The sequence below is a fragment of the Micropterus dolomieu genome, linkage group LG17, assembly GCF_021292245.1.
Source record: "Micropterus dolomieu isolate WLL.071019.BEF.003 ecotype Adirondacks linkage group LG17, ASM2129224v1, whole genome shotgun sequence".
NCBI classification, from domain to species: Eukaryota; Metazoa; Chordata; class Actinopteri; order Centrarchiformes; family Centrarchidae; genus Micropterus; species Micropterus dolomieu.
Genome location: NC_060166.1, coordinates 31,191,553 through 31,211,312, shown reverse-complemented (window position 1 = coordinate 31,211,312; position 19,760 = coordinate 31,191,553). Strand labels below are relative to the sequence as shown.

Genomic DNA, 19,760 nt, shown 5'->3' with positions numbered 1-19,760 from the left:
GAGAGAGAGAGAAAAAGACAGAGCAGAAGAATGTGTTTTGCATGTAGGCTATTTAAGAAATTGAGAAAGAGAGGTTGTGTGTATCAGAGTGGGCATGGATCAGTAAAGAACACACTGTGCTGGTTTAAACTATCTCACTGGCAGCACTACAGAAAGGCCACAGTGTTCGGTACATCACCCTTTCCTTCTCTCTCCCCTTCTCGTGTCCTCTGCCTTGCCATGTCTCTTTTCACCTCTTCCTTTCTCTTTTCATCTCATCTCTTTTATTCCTTCTCCCTCTCACCTCCTTTCCTTTCTTCTCATCTCCTCAGCTTGTTTCCGTCCTTCCAACCTCATCTCTTCTTCTTTGTTTTTTATTCCTTCTCCTCTTCCCATCTTGTTTCCTTTCTTATCCTGTCCTTCTTTCTCTCCTCTCCTCATCTCCTTTTCTCTGTTTTCCTTCCTTCGCATCCTCTACTTTCTCTTGCAGACACAAGCAAAGTACCTGCAGAAGACTGGGGACAGATGCTGGCACACTGACCGAGGTGCTGACGCTCTCAGAGCTGCTCAAATGTCAACTCGTCTAATGAAAAAATCCCCAGAAGAGCGCAACACCACCTACTTGCAGGGCTGCTTTGAATCTAGTGAAGCCACAAGTGAAACCTCAGCTGCAAAACCCATACAGCTATAGGTATTAAGTGTCTGCTGCAATGCTCCCTCCTCACTTACTGAAAGTGTGCAGCAGGCACGAACTCACACGCCAGCATTTCTCTGAGAAGTTTCACATGCATTTACCAGAGACATGGAACCGATGAAAGTGAAAAAATGTGGTTTCCCTGCACTATTTCCACTGAACTCATTAGAGAAACGGTGCTGTCCTGAACAGCCTTTTTCACCTTTCGTTACCCGGGTTTCAATCTTAACAGTAGGTGTGTTCTTGTACTGTAACTAACTATTTTCTGTGTAATGTCTGCGGCCGTGATGAGGACAACCTGAGTGTGTAGCGCACCATTCTTAATCGCCAAAGTAAGAAGCCCTAAAGCTGTAGCTTGGTCATGTCTGGACCTTTGTGCTGAGTATGGCTGAGTTCAAGCAGTGTGGGTAAGACAGAAAATGTGTAAACCTGTAATTAACCTAACACCAGCTCAGCAGGTCAGTCTGCTTTAACAACAGCACTGGGCTGAGCACGCAGCCACAGGTGAGATGGCGGGGCGCCAAGTGAAGGGGAACTACCACTCACTGGGATCCCAAAGTAATCAAAAGATACGCTTGTGGCAGGTTTTTCCCCTTCATGTCAGATATACTTAGTATTCTGTGATACAGAGGCCGATTACAACTGATTCCATTAGATTATGACGGCAGGTTCGCAAAAGAAGGCTCACTGTGGTAAACTGGCTGTAGAGGTTGATCACAGTGATGAACCCTGGAGGTGAAGAGCAGCGCAGACATGAGCAAGAGAGGCAATAGTTATTTTTATAGAGTCAATTCTTCTTGGCTAAAGATACTATGAGTGAACTTCAAATCATTGTTTTGGTCAGAGACAAAAGTGTCTGTGGTCCCAAAAACAACTGAAAGCTGACATCAAATACCAGATCTGTATTCTTATTTGCTGGTTCTTTGATCAGTTTCTGAGTTCTTGAATGGAGTTTTGTAGCAATAAGTCCAAATTTATTTTGTTTTGGAGGGATTTATCTGCCTCAGGGATATTTGGTCATTGGGAAAATCATTCAAACTGGTATGTGGTATGTTATTTAGTGTTGTGTTTTATTGGATATTAAAGGAAACAGTCTGGGTTTATTGATCTTCACACATGCTCAGCTACACACAAGAAATCTTTCTCTGTCTCTCTCTCTCTCTCTCTCTCACACACACACACACACACACACACACACACACACACACACACATATGCAAAAAACAAAGCAATACACCCTCACATTACTACATTCACAAAGCAATCTGAATAGACAGTGATGACTTCATGTGTTTGCAGTTTGATAGGTTATCATCAGCACCAATATTGAACTGACCGGTGATAATCACTGACCTATTTCTAAAGTCAATACAAAGATCATAAAGGGCAGTGGATATAAAAAGCAGAGCACAGGAAATGTAAAGCCTTGGGCCTTTTTATTATTTATACCCTCGGTTTCATTAAAACAGTCCGTAGAAAAGGAAATGATTGTTGTCATTAATGTTGCGTAGCAGCGAGCAGCACAGTACAACCCCTCAGGTTCGACTGGTCGGGAAAGCATAAATGTGTCACTGTTTGCAGCGATATAAAAAGAAATCTGTTTGCCACAACTTCTGTTTTAAAAAAGGTCTGAGATTAAAAATGGAAAATAACACTAGGATATGGTTTAAACCAGAAATAGATCATCTCTGCCCTCTCCCTCCATCCCGCCCCCTTCCCAGTCTTCTATTCCTCCCTTGTACTTTTCACTCGCTCCTCTGGGACATCATGCACGTACACTACTGGCCACAACTAATTGCATACTTATGCAAAAAGGGTCCTTTTCTCACCAGCTAACGTCATCCTCCAATAATTCAATTTGGCAAAGAGAGGGAATAGAGGAGGCCCGGGCACAGAGCGCACAGTGTGGAGCTCCTTAAATTCACTTTAGAGTTCTGTGAGCCCAAGTAGCAGTCTATGACTTCAAGGAAAGTACCTCCTCAAAATGGTCATTGTCAGATGCTGAGTTAAATGACCATCGTAAGACGTAGATAGAAAGGCAGAAAATGCAAGTCATGCAGAAGCAAATCTGTCTGCAAATGTATTTACTGACAGCCTCTTGGCAGGATCTCCTTTTCACAATCCTCTGCAAGGAATCTGAGTGCACCCAACTGCCCTCCCCCCAAACACATACAGCTGAACTTGGAAGCCTGAGCGGATGATGACTGGTTCAGCTTAAGATTGATCAGTCTCACAGTTGCTGCAGACAAATGATAAATAGTCTGTGAGTGGTTTTTTGTATACGATTCGAAGCAGCAAAGCCACTGACACTCCAGGATCTTTCATCGGCGTATGATAGTGTGAGATGGGTGGTGGAGTGTAGGAGCTATTAGCAAATTTCCTGCTGCATTGTATCGCACAGGAAGACCTGGCCAGTCCTGATACTGATCCCACTGATGCCTCTGGTTTCAATGCAGAATGAGCCCCTGGATGGTGCAATGCAAGGGACTGGCTGAAGAAAACAGTGGGTTCAAGAGCCACAACTTCCTAATCAAAGCTCTGTAGTCTGACTGGGCAAAACAAGAGGAAAAGGAAAGAGAGGGGCCTTGTCCAGGTAGGCTTTTCCAGCAGGATTACAATGGCGGATAAAGCTCTTACTATGCATCTTAGAAACAGTTCCCCACTTATGATTTGCCCTCATTATGGATCCAAGCAAACAGAACTTGGTGAGAGAATAATAAACTATCTGCTATTTCGTCTGGTTTGGCCAGGTCTGACATTCTACAAATCAGACCAAATGAAATCTTGCCTGAATGAGTGAGTGAGTGACTATATATTCAAACTTTAAACTACATAATCAACAAGTCAAACAGTCAAAAAGCAGACCAACCTTTTTGTGTTTATTGGCAATAAGCCTTGAAATCCAATCTGTTTTTTGTTTTGTTTTCAATTCACCAGGCCAATAAGAAAAATATGAGAAGTTGACTAAAGTTGGTTCTTTGGCAATTAACATCTCAGTCATTTCTAAAAACAATTGATCCACCTCAGTAATTAAAAAACATCTACAGATCTAGAACAGAAATCAAATGTCTTTACTTCATAACAATGGTCAAGTTGTCAATTTAAATTTGCATTCAGCTGCTCCATGGCAGCTCTGTTGAAGAAATAAGAAATGTGGACTTTATTCTGGGTGAAAATTCAATATTATCATTTATTGACTTTTTATGTCATTGCATTGTAATGATACGATCATATCATGTTTTCATTTTACAGATTTATGTTACAAGGTAAAGTGTTTTATTGACCACACTGCCCTTTTGTCCCCTGACCTGGAAGGCCCAAAAACATTGGCTGCGGTGGTGAGAGAGTAACTGACAGAATGATTCACATCCCTTTCTTGTATTTTTTTTCTGTGCTATGTGTTTTTTAAGTTGTTTATGATACACTACATGTACTTTTAAAACAGTGTCCCTTTAAAAGCGTGTTTTCAGTAATCAGAGCTCGGGGTTTACATGCAGGGCTCTCTCGTGTGCTCGATGATTTCCTGTCTCAGACTTAAGCAGCACACAGCTCATGTGTACAGACAGGGACCGGGTTGTGCTAGCTAAGCTTACTATGCTAAAATATGTGCATGTGTTGCTATGTGCAACACAATGTGAGTCTGTAAAAGCACAGAGCTGTGTCTGTGGAGCGGGGATATTTTTCGCCTCTGATCAGCAGAGCGGCTGGGCTGGGCTGCTGCCTGCTTTGCCTGGATAAAGATGCAGTGTGTGGACCACTGCTGGGTGCCTGTGTGGCAGCCTGCGCCCATAGGCCTGACCCACCATGGGAGGAAGGGAGGGTAGGGGGAGTGTTCTGGGGGGTTATATTTATACGCAGGTTACCCCCGTTCAACCTGGTAAACACGGGGATATCCCTGAGTTGTTTTTATGGCTAGTTTTGTTTCCAATAATAAATATCCATTCAGTTGAGGCTATTTCTCATTTTTTTACTGTGTTGTTTTAGTATACTATAAAGTACTGACATAAGTTAGTTCTAAACCATCATGAAAAAGGCTATTTACCAACAATGTGCATAATGAGTAATGGTAAAATAGAGAAAAATGTCCATTGCAGATTAGCAATTGAAAAAGTGTTAAAGAGGGCATATATTGTCTATAATGTTACTAAATGACACTAACGTCAGTCTGAAGTCCCAAAGACCATAATGTTGTTTTTCCAGAAAAAAAGCAGACTTCTTCTTAGCTTTCTTCTCTTTGTGGAGGTCATTTGCTTGCATTGTACAAGACTGAGCGAGTAATGGCCACATGTCTTTGGTTGAAGGACTGCGGTTTAATCATGGGATAAAATGATATAGTTTTTTGCTGCCATTCATGATGCTTTTAACTCTAATTAAAGATGTAAAATGCGCATAAAGCAGTCTGTATGTCTCTACGTTGCTGTAATGTACTTAACTGCTAAATTAGAATGACTCGTGTGCTGTCACAAAACAAAAAAACAAACAATCAGGGACAAAACCCTTCTGAGACGTAGTAGTCATTATATTGCTTTTATCCCAAAGTGCTTATTTTTTCATGGGCTCATTGTGAAAAGGAAATAACAGTGACACATCACAACATAAATAAATATATGTGAATCTCACAGAAGGAGCGCTGGGGGACTTTAAAGTGAACAAGTGTTTTTAAAGAGAATGGTTGTGTTTTGACATGGTTATCTTCAAAAGGTATCTTCACATGTTTTGATATGCAAACCACAGTTTGTTTAGCATAAAAATATGGCTATGTTTAACAGTTACATCCAGTTTTTCTTTTACTATCACAAGCGTCCTTGTTATTTGGCCTTGTTGCTATTATACCAATTCCTTTAGATGACACACATTCAATATATTTTAAGTGTGTTGGTATGCTAAATAAAGGTATTTTAAGGAAAGTGGCATTGTTCTACTATATGTTCATTTTGCTGTTTGAAAAAAGTCCAGTGATCATAAGATGAAAAATGTGTTCTCCTCTGAAACTAGTGGATCAATACATATGACTACAGAAATGCTGGCCAACATTTAAAATCTCCTCCAGTGAAAAAACCTTATTGGTTGTGGTGAAGGCTCACATTTTTGTGAGGGACAGCAGACAGCAAGTGTGACATTAAACCAGGTCACCAAGACCTGGACTTGGCATCCCAGTTAGAGGTGCCATCAATAAGCTAGCACCAGTACAGGTCAGGACAGGAGCTGCACATGAGTAAACCAAAGCTTCGATCCAGCATTTACTTTAGCTCTATTTAAGTCCATACAGTATCATTTGGCTTATTATGTTAAGTGTGAACCACAATATCTCCATATAAGAATTTAAAATGATAATTTAGAGGCATGAAACGCAATATCACTGATTAATTTCCGAGCCCTGAGTGTAGCTAAGAGGAAGAATGAAAAATAAAATGAGGTAAACACTGGAAGAGGAAGAAGCCACAGAATCTGGCGTCACGCTCAGTGTTGCTTCCTCTCGTGATGACATCACTACCCTGGTACTGCATACCTTGTACTGCTTTCAAAGCACCCACTTCCTGTCAGTCATGGGCTGAAATCAAAGGCTGAAATGTGCATCTCTTAAAAGGAGAGGAGCAGATAATTCTTAAGAGATCAATCGAGAGTCACTTCACTGCAGCCAACTACATGTGCTAACATTGAAAATATTTAAAATATCATACAGACAGATAATGTTAATAACAGTAATAGCAAAGGACCACTTTATTATGTGCAACTTTTTCCTGAGATCATAGAGTTTTTTTAGATTTTTTCTTTTTTGTCCCCAGGAGAGATAGAGAAAAATGTTTAGTTGTATAAATTATGTTTTACACAAATAATGATTCTGGATGTCGTCAACACATTCTGTTTTTCTTCGGTATCTCTCTTGTCACTTACTTCAACCAGGACATGAATGATTCATTGAGAGAAAAAATTTGTCCACACGTGGTTACACGTCTAATCTGCCTGACTGGCATTGCCATATTTTCTAGAATCAAACACAATAATCCTGAATGGGGAGCCACACTGGAAAGTAAAGAGGCCAAACCATACAGTATATCTACCCTCAAAAACATCGATGTTTATATCCAGTAGCTATCAGTGATAAATAACAAACTTGCTTCAGAAATCTAATTTGGACATTTTTATGTCCTCGTAGAAGTTAATGCCACGTGAAACTTAACTGCTGGTAACCTTGTGAGGCGTTCTTTTATTTTTATAAACACTACGTCAGCCAAGAGCCTCGCTATACAACAAAGACAATAGTGCTGCAATGTTGTAAAAACCAATGCAGACCAAAATTGAACACTCCTAAGGGCGGTTCAGTAACAATGTTACGCACTTTGACCTCAAAACAAACTATTAGTTCCAGTGACAACAGCAGCAGGGAATCCGCTACAGCACTTCTGATTAAAGTGCATATTTAAATTTCCACCCATGCCAGCCAGCTGCAGACCTCCAGTAAGCGTTCATGTATGTGAACACAATGACACATGCTTGATTGCATGTGTGATTGTGTGATAATGCCGGGCCAGTCTGACAGGCACCGTGCATAATCGCTTTAGGGCGGGAATTGCACAACAATGTGGGTCTGGGTAATGCCTGTGGTTTGGGGCCCTCAGCAGTGAGCGGTCCCGTAAAAGTGTTGCTCTACTCACTCCCTGTGTGTCTGCAGCCAGTTCACATCCACGCATAAGCTATGAGAAACTGACGGGACACCACATTTTTCATGTGTGAAGAAGCCTTGAGGGCTTTCACTTCTCATTTGAATGGTGAAATTGTTCAAAATCCCTGTTCCATCCAACAGTTCCTCTTCTCAAGCCATAAAACAATGCGGAGGTTTTCCTGTTAACCCCACAGGAGATTTTTCCAAGTTTTCTGACTGATGAGAAGTTGTGATGGCAGACAGAGCAACAGCATATTCTGTGAAAAAAACTGCCATGCCTGGGCAAACCCACTGCCAAAACAGATGATCACGTGCTCTCAGCCTGCTACTACCAAAACCCGCACTGAGAAAAACAAAACAATCTGACTCATCCTAAATGACTGTTTACCTGACTACGGTGCTGGATGTCAACTCTATTTTTTTCAACAGAGTAAGCTGCAGCCTGTGTGGGCAACTCTGTTTCCTCTGTCCTTTTGAATGAGGCTCTACTCTCTGCTGGTCTCTGGACACTATACTCTCAATGATCTGTCCTCTGGTTTATGGCCAGAAAAAAAAACTGACAAAACAAAACACTGGCAGGAGTGCTGCAGGGTTGTGGGATGCCAGTGTGTGAGGTGGATGGAAACACCCATGTACACATTTGACATGATTTGCGATTGACTAAATGAAAGGGGCACTTTACGGGGATTTTTCTGGGTCCTTCCCAGTGAGATAAAGGCTCTGTAAGTGTGAAGTTATCAGTTGTAGCACCAGCTGCGTCACTAAGAAAATTTAACATGCTCATATTATTCTTCAGCTCAGTAAACATCCCATTTTAATAGATCATGCTCAAATTAAGTTTAACTTATTTTTATCTGTTTTAGAGAAATGTTGCATGTTGGATTTGGTTCGTCATTGGTAAAATACCGGAATTCATTGAGCTCTCAATCTAACGAATCTGTTTTAAAGCAAAAAGCAATGTAATATCATTCAAATAATAGAGTATAACAATGTAAATAGAAAATAGGTTATCTAACTTGAAAAACATGCAGAATTCTTAAAATTCAGTGGCTTTCAAAATGATTAAAATTCAACAGCTGTATAATAGAACCAAACTTTCTTTTTCTGCTATGACAAGCACTTAAAGTCATTACACAACATTTCTAACAATCACAAAGTGTGCTAATAAAGGATTTGAAAGATGTTTTTTCCCCTGCTGTCTTCTTAGTGGCTCAGACTGGTGCAGCCAGACAGTTCTGGAAACAGGAAAACCCTTGACTGACTAATGTTTGGCAGACCATCAAAAAGCATATTAACAGATATAATGTGGTTGTTTTGCTCTGCAGAGCAACAGAAATCTTTGAAATAACCATTTTTTTGCATGTTATACGGGTTCTGCATCTTTTGTGGACATCTGAGTGACGAATATCATTACGTCTGCAATCCAGTCTGGCAAGCAGAGCAATGACCTAACAAAATCTGGACTTTTGAAGGCAGACATGATGTGGTATGTGCCTCACAACTTCTGTTGTTGCCTCTTGGCTTCCTCCCATGATACACAGGACATACTGTTAAAGGGTTACTGTGAAACAATGACCCAGACAGCACCAGCACGTGCAATCAATTGTCAATACTCATTTGAAGTTAAAGTGATGGGATTTCATAGCTACAGAACGGCTGACTGCATAAATAAACACACATGTACCGCACGCAGGCATAAACACCATTTGATATCCCTACTGTCACACTGACCTGCTTTCCTGACTTGTTGTTATTTCAGTCTGTTGAGGTTTTACTCAGTGATTAATATCTTAAGATATTTCTTGGTAGAGCAAATGAGAGACAGGCAACAGAGAGTACTAATGCCAGGGCTGAGAGGCAAACACATGTGGAGCAGGACTGAAGGAAAACATGAGCTTGTGAAATAATCTGTGGGCTACTAGTTACTCACTGTTACTCAATCAAATCAGTGTGGATGGGCACAGTTTCCCCAACCCATTGCAACCTGTATTGACCACATATTTTCAAATAGTGTCACACTTGATGGTCAGCTATCATGGGAGAAATATATTGACAATATTGTTAAGAAAATTGGTAGAGGAATATCACTCATTGGAAGATGTTCCTCTTTTCTTAACCCTGCCACTAGTGTGCTAGTGACACAGGAACTAGATTTGTCTCACCTTGATTACTGCTCAGCAGTCTGGTCGGGTGCAGCCAAAAAAATCTGTCTAAGCTCCAAATAGCACAGAATAAAGCCATATGACCATATAGGTATCATTAGAAATGAATTGATCTTTAAGATTGTCAGCTTCGGTTTTTGGAACTTGTGATGGGCATTTCTACACTTCTGACATTATACAGACTCAACAATTTGTCAATTTAATGGAATGGAAAAAATCAATATGTTAATTGATAATGAAAATAATCATTATTGCAGTCTGATTATCTACCAGGACATCTTACACAGAGCAGATCAAAGACTAACAAGTGGTGTTCATCAATACTCGCAGCTGCTTTTTAACACCAATAGTGTGCCAGATATGGTGATTCAGCACATCAAAGCACTAAGTGATATGAAAAGCAACGTGGGAAATAAAAGGTTGGAAGGAGATACTGGATTAAAATCAGTTGGGGAGAAAAGTCAGAATATCACGCCACAATAAAAAATATATAAACGCCTGTGCTGGAATGTTCCCTGTGTTGGCCTGTCTGTCTGTCTGCCATCTTGTCTGTGCATCTGCCAGCACCAGGGCTTTAATTATGAGGCCCAGGTTATGTGCATACACACACACATACACATGAGACTAGCGTCCCACATATCTCTAACACAGTGCCTCACAGTTCCGCTGACTAACCAGTGGCACCAGACTTTGGCCTGCGGCTCCCTGATTCCAGTAAATGTCTTGTTATGCAACTCTTAACAAGTGTCACCCAGTCTGAACTTAGAGCATTCTGGGTATCTGCTGCTCTCTCTCTCTTTCTTTCTCTTAATTTTTCTCTGAAGACAGTGATCAGTTAGCTCCTTGTGATTTGACCGATGGGGGGTCCGTTAACCCTTCAAAACACTTAAGTGTGCCCTTCTTTGTGCAGAAAACCAGGAATGAAGAGGCAGGCAGCGCAGGCAGGAAATGGGGAGGAGGGTGAGGAGAGCTCCTCCAGCTCTTTGCCTGAGAAACACAGCTGCCCCTTATGTCTTGGGGCAATGCCAATGTTGGACTCCTCGACTACCTCAGGGGGATGAGAGGTGTGTGTCTGTGTGTGTGTGTGTGTGTGTGTGTGTTGAACCAGTAGAAACAGGAGGACTGCTGTTCTATCCAGCTCCCTGTCCTACTAATAAACATTCAGACCCTGTGAAACAAGCAGTTTGTGATTGGTGATAAAGTACAACCAGCTTTGTGCTCACTCAGGATTAGAATGCTTTAATTCTTAGCTTCTGTATTTCTTTAATCCGTATTACCAGAGTTCATGGGAAATACATTTTAGATAACACAAAACAATTACATACACCTCTGCATCTGCACTCAAGAACAATCTGTCAACAACAGAAAAGTTAAACCATCTCAAATTAAAGCAAATAAAAAAACAGAGGTGCTATGTGACTCAAATACATAATAATCCATCAATTAAACTTAAAGCAGTTAGAATAACATTTAATATGTGTGTTCAAGTAGGGTTGGGCAACATACAGACAAGACAACCACAAGACAATATATGTCTGTCAACCAGCAGAGATTGTGCTAAACCATTACCAATGTGACACACCCATTAACACCCATTGGTTGTTTTAAACAATCGCTGACAATGTTGCACATCAATGAGCCAGACTGCTTGATAGGTATTGATTTTGCAGTAGTTTTGCATCAATTTAAAAAGGCTTTTCAGCTGATTAACTCACTGGAATAGCTAAACAGTCATTACCACTTGGTTATTGAGTAAAGGTTTTTATATTATGTTGTGAAAACAACCTATACCATAATATAACAATCCATCCTTATTGCCTCATTTTATCAATAAGATTTAAAATCTTGCTATAGTTATAAGCTGAGTAATCTTAGCTGAAAGGCTGTTGCATAATGTAATGGCTCTGTAAGCTACACGTCGTGTTGTTTTCTTCAGTAATGCTTTTCTTTGTACAATGGCAAGTTTAAAATGCAGTCTCTGGTAACCTGTCTTGTAAGTAACCAGCTGAACTCAATGAAAACAAGCAGTGGGGGTAAAAACAAGAATGATAAATCAGCTGGGCCAGTACATCAGCCGATATTCTTGCCTGCATCAATCAGTCTGTAGTCAGGTTCATGGAGTTTCAGTTTCCTGACATGCGTTTATGCGCATGTCAATACCTTGTGGTTACAGCAAAGTGAAGCTTGAAGGTTATGAGATGGTTTACATACGCAGATGGACTCTTTATACTGTCAATGTAACTAAATTAAAACAACACAACTCGCATTCTGAATATCAGTCACCAGTCAGGTCCCTGAAATGGTGACTTGATTATAAATTCAAATTAGAGATACATGTCCTGTGTCCAGATTCCTCACACACTCATGTCTGGGCTGCTCCTCTCTGTGATACCTATAGTGTTTACTGTACTAAGAGGCATTGGAGTCAATGGGTGCATTTACATGGTAATGACCTTAGTGTCACTTGCTGTACAATCTGCTCGGACCCGCGTGTTTGTCTGCTCCGGCACAGTTTGTTTTGAGATCCGTGGGAGTGTTTACCAGCGTAGGCTGAGGAATTTCAGGTCAAGAGAGCGCTGTGTACAGAGAAAACCTACAACCGAATTGATCTGGATACTGACATCAAAGAGCACCTGAACCATCCAGCTCCACTGGCTGAAACCAAATATTTATCCTGTGGTGACGTACGTATAGTAGAGAAATACAAGAAAGAACAGATTTTTGGTAGGTATGTGTGCTGTATTAATACATGTGTGCAATTTGTGTGTGTGTTGCAGCCTGAAGCATACATACATACTCTAAATACATACATTAATAACATTTTATGGCGGGAAACAAAGTAAAAAGCAGGCTGTCTGCTGGGGAACAGGACATTTTAGAAATATAGAACCAGCTCTGCAGAAAGCTTTGGTGATACATAATTTGTGCCATCTGTTCTTCTTCCTATTGGATAGCATCCTGTGCCAGGCCCAGTGTCCAGTCCACTTGGGAACACTTCTCCAAGCTGGTCCCACCTGGCACAACTGTCCTCAAAATTCACACTGTCGCAGACGGCCTGAGAAGTGTGGAGGCTGTCATGACTCAGTTCAGACACGACTGTGGAGGATCTGCAGCACTGAGAAACAAGCTTGGCCTCAAACAATTACGGTGCAGACAGCCTTTATCATATATTAATGAAAACATCATGTGCTTCAGCCCGTTCACCTCAAGTGAGCCCCGTCTGTTTAGGGACATGGTTAAAGAGTTTGAACGTAAAGTGAATTTACAGTCAGTGATGCCCAGAAACAAAGCCTTTGTGTTGTGACTTGTCATCGTGATTGCTGTCTTAAGTACAAAAGAAGCCACCACAATATTCAGTCTGTGTATGATATGACTTTACGTTCAACATTCTCATTCTTGAAGGTTCGCAGAGTTAAAATATAAGATTGTTTTATGTGCTTTTGCTAGAGTCAATTTGGAAAGCTGGTGTTTTGGAATGAGGTCTGGCACACAATTTAGATATTTCCATGTTTACAATCAGTCGTGTCGCTTGTAGCCGAGAGAAAATATAACAAGGCAGTCGAAGATTTAAAAGACAACCTCGTCAGCTCCTCTCTGGCCCACGCCCCGCCTCATAAGTATGCTTGCTCTGAAGAGACAATGTGCGATAGCCCCCCTGTGTGGAACCGAGGGGAGTTCTATGAATAACTCCCCTCACAGCAGTGAATGGCACTTTGCTTTCCCACAGTATTACTCAGTCTACACCCCCAACATGGCAGGATAAGCAGCAAGCCCAGGCGGTGGCTGAGCGCCCCTCTCCAAGCCGCCAATCACACAACATAACTGTTAAATGGACGGAACAACACTGAGAAACTTCACTGTTTATTTAGGTACATTAATGATGGCACAAAGACATGTTCCCAGTCTTTGTCACTGTGACTCGCACGCTTTACAAGATGTAAATGATCTACTATTGTAGGTAATGATGCTAGATACAGCTGACTCACAGTCACTTGTCTGAACTGCACTCTGCCATATAATAACACTGTTACACTGTAACCAGTGAGTGTCCCTGAGTAGCCTATCACTGAGAAAGTGTTGACGACAGAGGTGTTTCATGGTCTTTTTTTCTATGTTGATACTCCACAACCTCAGACTCTAAGCGACTAACTGTAGGTGTTTGTGTTTTGAAGTCTTGCCTTACCACACACTACCTATGGATTCTTTATTTGGTTTCCTCTTTAGCTGCCTCAATATTTCTTAATATTATCCTTGGGTCCTCATAGATGTATTCAGTTCTAATTTCCCACATGAATCCATCCTTTGATGGCCATAAAAGGGACACACACATACAGTACACTCAAAGTTTGGTTTGTTTGCCACTCTGGTTAATTGAGTGATCAGAAAAGCACATTGTACATACAAATTAAAATATCATAGAGTAGGATAGATGTAGAACCTTTTAAAGTACCAATGTATATCATGAACGGGAAACGTTGCTTTTCCTTAAAAGACCAAACCTACTTGGACAATTTCATCACCCTAGCAACGCGTCTGCCCAGCGCCTGCTTTGTTCAATGTGTGTATTTCAGCCGCACTGAAGGGGTTTTTCCATTCTCATATAATTTGACTGGCAGGACTAGGTCTGAAAGCTCAACATGACTTCTGTGCTTTTTGTAAACAATTGGTTCAAATGGATGAATACGTAGCAGGGTGTTGTTGAAAACAGCATTTTTGCCCACTCAACTGTTCAAAACTTGTTTTAGAAAAAAGCAAAACCATTAATATGGCAAAATATGAAAGTTGTGACTGAATTATTATTTTTCTGTCATCTGTCTATGTGATTCAGTATGACCTACAAAAAGAAATTCTCATTGCCATTTGTGACTGACATGAGTGTGTCATCTCTCAGCACATGACTCAAACATGGGAGTCTGCTCTGACAGGGGAATACAAAAAAAACACTCCACAACTGCTTTAAATTTCATCGGCAACCCAGACAGCCTATTACAGAGGGAAGCCGTAATAAATCTCTCACAGTGTGAATACAGGCTCAGTATGACTTCCCACTGGGAGAGTAGACTGTCATCAATTTATTGTCAGACACCACTGAAACTATGTGTCTCTAAGGGGAGGTTTACGCCCTTCAATAGTGTTCAGTGGGAGGGCTCGTCACACCACATCAGAAATTTTAAGTCCCCTCTTGTGTAATATTTTGGACAGTTTCCAGGACACATGAATGCCTTTGGTATCTCCTTATGACACAGACGTCCAAACACAGGTTCATTCAAGAAACACACTCTTATGTGGAAATGTGTGATTAAGCCTTGAAATAGCCTATCATAGTTTTTTAAATATCAGCAGAGAGAGGAGCTGTCTCAAACATATCAAGCCAAAACTCACAGCATTTGTGAATAGCACACTGAGGGAAGCAATAAGGCAAAGTGAAAAAAAACCCTGTTGAGTCAGCAGACTCATATAAATCACATACTGCAGGGAGAAGTCAGATGACCGTCTAAGGTAATTGTAGCAATTGGTCAGTTTACTGAAGTGCCATGAACTGGACAGATGACAATTAAGGGATAGGCCAACATGGTTTCACAAGACCATGAATGAGAGAAAATGATAAAACAACATAAAGGATCATATGCAAATATGATCAGAAATCCCTGCAGGAGATGTAACAGTGATAATGGATGATGGAGATAAAAAAAAACCCTGACCGGAGAGCATTAGTCACAATAAACTGACAATCAAACACCGCAGAAAAGCCAGAAATTCCTGGAGGGATGTTCACGTGATCCCACATGAGCTTGAAAAAATAGCATAAAGCACGATTGAGTCCCTTTGAACCCACTGTTAAGTATCACAAACACACCAAAACGCCCCACTGGAAAACTTTATACAAGAACTGGCATAGGCAACTATTTATCAGACCGCAGTCATATTCAGTATTCATGTTGTGAACTGCCACCACGCATACTCACACACTCACACAGTGTGCGTCCTGGATAAAAGTAAAGAGAAAAAAAACAACACAAACGTACCTTCCAGCCTGCAGAGCTATTGCTGTCTCCTTTGTCCTTAAAATAAGGCACACTCTTCACCATCCAGTCATAAATCTGAGACAGAGTTAGTCGGTTCTCTGGAGAACTTTCGATAGCTTTGGTTATGAGGTCTGCATAAGACATATTCCCCCATGCGTTTCGTCGGGAAGAGCTGCTCTTCCTCTGGGCAGCGGCGGCAGCTGCGGCCGCCGTGGACGACGAGCCGACCGGGGAGGACAGCAGAGGCACCTGCTGTTGCTGCTGCTGCTGCTGCGGCTGCTGGTGATGATGATGATGATGATGATGCGGGAGTTGCGGGTTCGGGTGCTGCTGATGTTGCTGCTGATGCTGTTGATGTTGCTGCTGCTGCTGCGGTGTGGGTGGCTGGTGGACGCAACTCTCCTGACACTGGAAATCAGTGCACAGGATGACAGGCTTCTGCTCCGTAAAGTCCTCGGTCTCCTCTAGCAGACTAAGGTTGTTGATGAACTCGGCGTTGCCGGAGGGCTCCTGCTTCACAGACGGTACCGGCGAGGACGTGTTGGAGTCACCGGGGTTGATGAACTCCGGCCGGGGCAAGGGCCAAGTGCACGACCGGGGCCGCGACAGGGGCTCAAATTCCGGGTCGATTTCCACCAGGTGTGGCTGCTGGGCCGCTTCCGCCATGGTCGAAAAGTGACGGAGCCAAGTGTTACAATGTCATGTAAATGTGACGAACCTGTCGCCCCTCAAAAGTAGCAACTTCGCCTTTGAAATGTGAGCGAACACAAGATAAATCTGTCCGGGAAAATAGTGCTCCGCCTGGGCGCAAAATCTACACTGAAAGTCACATCCCAAGCCGGTAAAAATCTGTGTTAAGAATAATAAAAAGTATGTTTCTAAAAAGGCCTCTCATGTGAAAAACAGTTGTCTAAGTGTCCACAGTGTGTTGACCCTCTAGTTTGTTTTTGTTATCCAGTCGTAGTGATGTTCCGTCTGCTACCCGAACAGCCTGTTGACTCTGTGTTGTACAGCATGTGAGGACTTACTGGAACTATCATTTGTTGGCTGACACCGCCCACATTTGATTGACACAAGGAGGGCGCCAATGAATGACATCGACAGAGTTGGTCCTTGTTTTCATTCTTTTCTCTAGTAGTCTGAGGGACCAAACATTGAGCTTTGCATTGCTTTCCCCCACCTCCCTAAAATTGGTGTTTGGATATATGCCTAATACAAAACATTGTATTTGTGTCATCCCTTTGTTTGATAAAACAAGGGTCCTAAATATAGTTTTTGATCATTCATCTGTATAGTTTTTGATAATTCATCTGCCATCTGCCATTTCTTGGAGATGTCAACAAGTAATTTTTACCATGTGCAACTTGAGTTTTGGCTTGACAGCAACCCAGTAGGCTACTGCCCCCTATGAGTAGGCTTAACAGTTTCTGAATTAACTATCCACCCAAATAAATACTACTATTAGCCTACTACAGCCAATAATCATAGCACAACATAATATAAAGTACAGAGTATACACCGTGTTTGGAAAACCTAGTATTTAATTCCAAAGGACACATTTTCTCCAAAGTGAGGGTACTACAAAGATAAAACAGGGCTACATCTTAAAAAATAGGCCTACTGATTATACAATAATTCTGAAAATAAAAACACACACTATTAAGAAAAGGTTGATTTGATTTTTTTACTTGAAAGACACAACAAAACAGAGGATCCTCAGTAGTGAACACAATGCTGGTGGTTTGTTGGACTAGAAGCTGCGTCTTCAGCCAACTGTGGCCTTTATTGACATCTTGTGGCCATTGTCTGCCATTACAACTGTACGAGACGACACAGGTGTAACAGCAAAATCTGTGACCCATCAGATTATGTGACCCAAATGGGAAGTAAAAATCAGGGCTTTGTATCTAATGGGTCACAGATTTTGGTGTCACACCGGCATCTAATCTCTTCCGCATTCAGCTCTATATTTAGTCGGCGTAATAACACACTGAAAGATTTTTTTTTATCACCAATGCCCTATTTTGTTTCATTTAGTTACTTATCAATTTGGCTACTCTGGGCTGTAACTTATCACCTGTCAAATAAAATGCATTGTTGTTCCAACAAAACAACAGCGTAAAGACAGTTAAGAGTTCAGAAATAGAGTCGCCTACAAAAGGTAGGGCCTATTAGTTTAACAATTAAATACTTTTACATTACGTTTAAATATATAAACGTAAAGCTTATTAAATATAGGCCTATATTTTTGTCATCACTGTCAACAGCGATCAGATAATAGTGTAACAGTTATATTAAAGACAGGAAGTCCAGAGATTATATTAATGCAACAGCCTATTAATATCTCTAATTATGCTTTGATTCAAAATGTATTCTTTCCTGTTTAATTGTGGCTTCCTCTGGAGAGCATGACGCAACTCCTTGTGCGCTTGCTGTGAGTAAAGTGTGCACCGGAGACGACCTGTTGCAACAGTAGACGTTGCTAAGAAAACGGAAGTACAGTAAGACATTCAACTTCCACCTGGCTATGGTTGAATTAATAGGACATTTGAGCATTGTCCTCATTTCCTGAAAATCTTAGCTAACCTACATTAAATGCTCATGAGGAGACTTCACTTGGTAGGGGTGTAGTTAATCCTGTCTATTTGACAAGGTCGAGCTCATCGCGTGCCCATGTGGTGCTAAGTGCTGACAGCCGGTAGTACAATAAATGTTTTCATAGTTGCTCTATGTAAGGGAACACACAAATATTAAGATCCACACGAGTGAGAAACCGCAAGACACTGAGGAGACTACTACAGGTGAGAATGAAATGTGTACGCATCTGCTTCACAGAATATGTTTTTTTTTTTTCCTGCCTTTTTTCTGTGGTTTTCAATGGTTTAATTCTATTATGACTTTATTGTACTTATATCTCAGCAGATTTTTACAATACAAATACAAGCACTTGCAGTTTTGTATTTGCATTTGAATGTGAAGAGATAAAGCCAAGGTTGTTAAATAACTATAACGTTTCGGGTTCACAGCATCTTTTCAATCATTATGGCTCCACATCCCCTAATCCAGCCAATTATAGACTTCTCAGCTGGAGCAATAGGTGAGTTTCCCTTAATTAATCAGCCATATCTATCTATCTATCTATCTATCTATCTATCTTTCTGTCTACTGCAGTAACAAGTTCTATACATTAATTTGAGTGTTTCATCTCCCTGTAGTTTAATAGAAATAATATTGAAATTGTAATATCGCCAAGTGCAATATCCAAATCGCATTTTTAATGAATGTATCACAACTCAACATACCATTATAAACTAAGCATTGTGGTGCAACAGAGATGCCCCATACAAATCATATTCTACAGACGTAAGGGAACTTGCTTGTTTGATATAGACTCCAGCAAAAAACACATCATAATTTAAAATTTTATTTCAGTGAAAATAAAATTCACCATTCCCACTTACAATTGCAATATCTGTCAAAATAATTGCAATATGATTTTTTTTGCATATCGTTCAGCCCTAATGCATGACAATAAAAAGTGTTCAAACTGTTCCCTGGAATCTGCCTTGGACACAAGATATCTCTTGAAATCCTTCCAAAGGTGGTACAGCTTGTGTGCTGAGCGGTCAGCCGTTTGACACCACAAAGGTGAAGATGCAGACGTTCCCCACCATGTACCGCGGCTTCATCCACTGCTTCACGTCGACCTTCAGGCAGGTGGGACTACGTGGTCTCTACAAAGGCACAACCCCAGCCCTTATAGCCAACATCAGTGAGAATGCTGTGCTCTTTGTGAGTTATGGTCGCTGCCAGGATGTGATCCGCTTTGTGTCCAACACGGATAAGGGGGCCGATCTCAGGTTTGACACTGACAATTTTGTGTAATTATTTGTGTATCCATTAGAAGCTCCATAACTGGCTGTGGTGATGAACATTTCGACATACCAATATTGTGTGACATAACAGATATTAATATGAACCAAGACTGTAGTTGTATAGCTTAGTTTGCAGACCATCAGTGTGACGTCTTAGAATCGTGTCGGTCATACATTTTTCCTGTTACTGTTATCATTTATATCATCCCCACTTCCTTCAATGTCTTCCACGAATTGGTCCACACCCTGTGCAGTAAAGCGTTTCACCATGCACTATTGTGCAATGCTACATTCACACAATTCTATATCACTGAATGACTTTGGGGGGCATTTTGAGAACTTAGCGATTACTTTAGAATT

The 19,760-nt window shown here is 41.1% G+C and overlaps 2 protein-coding genes across 4 annotated transcripts in view; one reads left to right on the top strand and one right to left on the bottom strand.

Annotated features, from left to right (window-relative positions):
- Positions 1-16,535, bottom strand: part of foxo1a (forkhead box O1 a) — a 39,092-nt gene extending 22,557 nt beyond the window's left edge. Inside the window, exon 1 of the mRNA XM_046073603.1 lies at positions 15,526-16,535. Coding sequence (XP_045929559.1) covers positions 15,526-16,191 — 666 coding nt within the window. The 5' untranslated portion in view covers positions 16,192-16,535. The remainder of the gene's footprint in view (positions 1-15,525) is intronic.
- Positions 16,536-17,719: 1,184 nt separating this feature from the next.
- slc25a15a (solute carrier family 25 member 15a) overlaps positions 17,720-19,760 on the top strand; it is a 6,446-nt gene continuing 4,405 nt past the window's right edge. The window contains exons 1-3 of one of the 3 annotated variants that reach the window (XM_046075038.1): positions 17,720-18,326; positions 18,552-18,622; positions 19,127-19,385. In XM_046075038.1, the coding sequence (XP_045930994.1) occupies positions 18,568-18,622; positions 19,127-19,385 (314 nt within the window). In that variant the 5' untranslated portion in view covers positions 17,720-18,326; positions 18,552-18,567. The remainder of the gene's footprint in view (positions 18,327-18,551; positions 18,623-19,126; positions 19,386-19,760) is intronic. The other 2 variants (XM_046075040.1, XM_046075039.1) reach the window with 2 other exon arrangements.